The sequence below is a fragment of the Myotis davidii genome, unplaced genomic scaffold (assembly GCF_000327345.1).
Source record: "Myotis davidii unplaced genomic scaffold, ASM32734v1 scaffold573, whole genome shotgun sequence".
In the NCBI taxonomy this organism is placed as follows: Eukaryota; Metazoa; Chordata; class Mammalia; order Chiroptera; family Vespertilionidae; genus Myotis; species Myotis davidii.
This window is the reverse complement of record NW_006285997.1, coordinates 301,876-306,394: the sequence shown is the minus strand read 5'-3', so window position 1 is coordinate 306,394 and position 4,519 is coordinate 301,876. Positions and strand designations below refer to the sequence as shown.

The window sequence follows — 4,519 nt, the reverse complement described above, 5'->3', positions numbered from 1 at the left end:
ACAGCTCAGACGCAGACTTCTCGCCCGTATCCAGTTATCCTAGCGTAGGCGTTATTTCATTTTGTTTACTTTTCTGTGAAGTTTTTTAATTAAAAGATGAATATTAAGACAGTGCTGCTTTGGTGCCAGATCACTGAGCAAGTCCCAGGCTCATTTTACGATGAGGGAGCTAAAGAGCCCGTGAATTAGCAATTCACTCCTCCTGCTAACAGTTGAGAATTCCCGAGTTACATTCTTCCTTTTTCCCTGGGGTAAATTCCTGTTACGTAACAGACTCTTGGAAAGTGGGTAATCCAGTGGCATTTGGTGTATTCGGTGTTGCCCAGCCATACCCCTGCCCAGTCCCAGAACATTTCATCTCCTGCACCCCACCCCCACCCCCTACCCCCAGTGCTAGAGTGCTCCATGGCATCCTCCCGGCTCTCCTCACAGCAGCCGGCTCTCCTCACAGCAGCCCGCTGCTCAGGTTCATCACGGGTGTGGCAGGGCCCCTGCCTCAGCCCTCCGTTCCCATGTGCGACACGCGTGTGTCCTGCAGCAGCTCATGGACATGGGGCTGTGCCCACTTGTCCCCTTGTCCCTGTGTAGCTGCTGTGGACATGGTGTAGGTTTGTTAGAGCACCTGTCCTCGGTGGGTTGAGGTCGATTCTTAGGCGTGGGAGTGCTGGGCCATATGGTAATTCTATGTTTAACTTTAAGAAATGGCCCTGCTTTTCTATAGCAGCTGCCCCTTTTGCATTCTCACGGCAATCTATGAGGTCAGTCCCTGCACCCTGGCCAGCACTGTGATTCTCTCTCTCTTTTTAAACAATGTAACCCTTGGTGACATTTTTTAATACTTTTTTAAAATATATTTTTATTGATTTCAGAGAGGAAGGGAGAGGGAGAGAGAGAGAAACATCAAAGATGAGAGCCAATCATTGACCGGCTGCCTCCTGCACACCCCACACTGGGGATTGAGCCTGCAACCCAGACTTGTGTCCGTGACCACCTGGTTCATAGGTTGACGCTCACACTGAGCCCCAGCAGCCATTCTCATTCTCTCTCTCTCTCTCTCTCTCTCTCTCTCATAAGCCATCCTACTCCCACTCCCCTTTTCTCTGAAATTAATGAAAATATATAAATAACTAAGCCACCCTAATAGGTGTGACATGCTTAATTATATATTTTTTTAGAATTTTAAATCATTTTTTATGACCACATCATTGGTGGGTGGGTTTTTAATAAATACTAATATTTTCACATACTTTTTCCTTTTGCATTATTTTTGGAGCAAGTCCTTGTGTGGGAGCCCAGGGCTGGGGCCTGGCTCTGCCTCATTGCCAGTTCCCTTCCAGTTCCTCGTCCAGCTGGCAGAGCACAGAGCTGCCACACACTCCACAGCAGGGGTTCATGGGATAAAGAACTTGTCAGTCTGCTTGGTACTAAAATGGAACTTCGTCATATGTTTGGTGATGGACGGCATGGTTGGAATTTTTTTCCACGTTCATGATTTGACTTTTCCGTGATCAGAATCAGTGTTGGTGCACTTTTTTTCCTTTTTACTCTTTTCACTGGAATTTTCTTAATGTAGAGAGCCACTATTGTATGTGTTGATTTCCCCTTGTTCTTTATATATATATATATATATATTTTATTGATTTTTTACAGAGAGGAAGGGAGAGAGATATAGAGTCAGAAACATCCATGAGAGAGAAACATCAATCAGCTGCCTCCTGCACATCTCCTACTGGGGATGTGCCCGCAACCCACGTACATGCCCTTGACCGGAATCGAACCTGGGACCTTTCAGTCCACAGGCCGACGCTCTATCCACTGAGCCAAACCGGTTTTGGCCCCCTTGTTCTTTTTGTATGTGTGTGTTTTATAAACATAAAATATTTATAGGGTCAAATTAGTTCATTTCTCTCTTATTTTTTAGTATTTTGTAAGCCCTTCTGAGCTTGTGGGTCACGCGTGTTTTCCTGTCTCCACTCCAGCATTTATATAATTCCGCAGCCTTCAAAGCCCGGACGAAAGCTCGGAGCAAATGTCGCGACAAGAGAGCAGACGTGGGCGAGTTCTTCTAGATTCACACGCGAAGACGACTTCCTGGTCCCCAGCTCCTTCTTTTGTAATTTCTCATGTATTTAAACTCTGTAGACAGTTTTTATCGTGGGTCAACCTAGATAGCTTTTGTAGCAGGGGTTCGATTACTTATAATTTAATGTATAGATTGCAACTGTGAGTTCTGATTATGGACTTTTCTCTGTAAATATCAGTAAACCATGAAGAAGGTGTTTGTGATGTTTGGTCATTTTTGTCTATTTATGAGGAAGCAGAAATAGGATATTTCATAAGAAAACTATTAGCCAAGATGAACTGTACATACTGCGGTGTGTCAGACATTGATTTAATGATACAGATATTATAAGGCATTTCAGATCTTAGACAAATGAGTTCTGGAGACAATTTTGGCAGCTAGTTTTTTCTGGAAAAGCTGCTGTGTTTTTCACTGTCAGTGGAGGCTGATGCTTTTACCTGATCACTCGGACCCACGAAGGGAAGGCGGCCCAGCTGTGGGGCCAGCACCGTGACCGTGACACTAACTGCCCCTGTTGTGAGGCTCCGCGCTCTCCATCCCCAAATAAAGGTCTTTTCACAGAACGTGCGTGCTTGTTTTCTGTTCGAGGAAACATTGTTTATGGGCCCGAGGTGCATGCAGAGTGCAAAGTGAGGAGGCTGTGGGGGAGGGAGGGAGGAGGGAGACGCGAAAACCGGTGGGAATCGCACGGATTCGGCTCCTGGCTGAGGACTGGCTGCGTGGCTGCTGGGGGGGGTTCCTCGCGTCGGAAGGAGCGAGCGTGCTCTGTGCGCTGGGCTGTACCTGAAACTGCCGAGTGACCTTGCACAGTGGCATCTGCACTTGGATCCGCAGGTGCCGAACACGAATCAGTCTCTTGCTTTGAACTCAGTTCTCCAGACGTCTGACCAGTCAGCCTGTGAAGCTCACCCTCTCCCCCGGTGGAGCCCCGACTAGGGCTGAGGAACTGCTTGGTCTCCATCTCCTCCCAAGGCGAGGCGGGGTAATGCCTCCAGGGTGGGTCCCAGGTCCCCAGGCGGGGGAATGCCTCCAGGGTGGGTGTCAGGTCCCCAGGCGGGGTAATGCCTCTGATGGGGGGCAGGGGATCAGGTCCTGGAGCGAGCAAACAGACCCTCTATCTCTTCAAAGATGAGGGCTTGAGGCAGAGCAGGTCGCTTGGAGATTGGTGTTAAAACAACACGATAGTTAAGCATTTTCACTTAAGAAATTGGACATCACTTTTTCATATAAAGTGCTTTTGAATTGATCCTAGGTATAGATGACACTTAAGGAAATGCCATGTCGCCTTGGCCAGTGTGGCTCAATGGATAAAGCATTAGCCTTCCGACAAGGGACCCAGGTTTGATTCCAGTCAAGGGCACATGCCCAGGTTGCAGGCTTGATCCCATTAGGAGGCGTGCAGGAGGCAGCCAATCAATGATTCTCATTGAAGTTTCTCTCCCTCTTCCTCTCTGAAATCAATCAAAATATTTTTTTTAAAAAAGAAAGAAAATGCCATTCCTTTACCCCGAAGGTAGAGCGGGGGTCTGAACTGAATGTAGATGCACCAGAAATTTTGTGACGCAAACTTTCCTGATGTGTGTTTCAGGGACGTCCTGTGTCTGTCTGCGCCCAGCAATGGGAGGTCGGGCTCTAAAGCCTGCGGATCCTGTTACCTCCCAGCCCTAGCCCCTGCTGGGCAGGTAGGCTTTGGGCTTGCTGATCTCTCACTGTGGCTCCTCCCGTGTCCAGCAGGGGGCAGAGCTGCTTGACGTGTGTGTGTGTGTGTGTGTGTGTGTGTGTGTGTGTGTGTGTGTGCGTGTGCGTAAGTTTGCATGCATGTGCCGGAAGCCGATCCACACTTGCTGCTTGACATAGTCACTGCAGGGAAGAAACATCTGTACAGCTTATGTTTCAAGGGACCTGGAGAGAGAGAGAGAGAGAGAGAGAGAGCTCAGAGCTCAGCCTTTGCAAAGGATGGTGGTGAGACAAGTGCCTCCATTGCCTGCCCCGGTGGGTGTGCGGCCACACACTCCTCCCCTCGCCGCCGCCCCGGTAGCTCCCAGCAGCGCCCGCAGTCCTCCTGCCACCACTAGTTCCAATGTCACCTTGGCCTGCCCCCTGCACTGCTGGGCAGAGGCCTGTGCGAGCGGGCCGTGGCGGCAGCCTGCTCAGCTCGGATGTTTGTCTCGGGGAGCACGCCGGCTGCCCTGCTGGAGACGGGCCGGCCCCCAGGGTCACAGCGGCCAAATAAGGACATCAACTTCAGTAAGAGCCTCAGTGTGCCCCATGCTGCTCTCTCTCCAGCTTGGGTTCGGTGGCTCAGTTACTAACCCTGGGGCACCAGAGGGAGTCGGCCTGGAGCCGCCTGCTGCTCAGGTCACCACCAAATGCCGGGCAGCCTGGCCGGGCCCGCGCGGGGGGAGGCCGCGGGAGGACTCGCTTTTAGAGGGTTCC

General features: G+C 50.3%; 2 protein-coding genes across 2 annotated transcripts in view; both read left to right on the top strand.

The window, feature by feature from the left end:
- Positions 1-2,643, top strand: part of IFRD1 (interferon related developmental regulator 1) — a 15,783-nt gene extending 13,140 nt beyond the window's left edge. The window contains exon 12 of the mRNA XM_006757192.2: positions 1,980-2,643. Within this exon, the coding sequence (XP_006757255.2) occupies positions 1,980-2,069 (90 nt within the window). The 3' untranslated portion in view covers positions 2,070-2,643. The remainder of the gene's footprint in view (positions 1-1,979) is intronic.
- Positions 2,644-3,994: 1,351 nt separating this feature from the next.
- Positions 3,995-4,519, top strand: part of LSMEM1 (leucine-rich single-pass membrane protein 1) — a 7,204-nt gene continuing 6,679 nt past the window's right edge. The window contains exon 1 of the mRNA XM_006757191.1: positions 3,995-4,330. Coding sequence (XP_006757254.1) covers positions 4,243-4,330 — 88 coding nt within the window. The 5' untranslated portion in view covers positions 3,995-4,242. The remainder of the gene's footprint in view (positions 4,331-4,519) is intronic.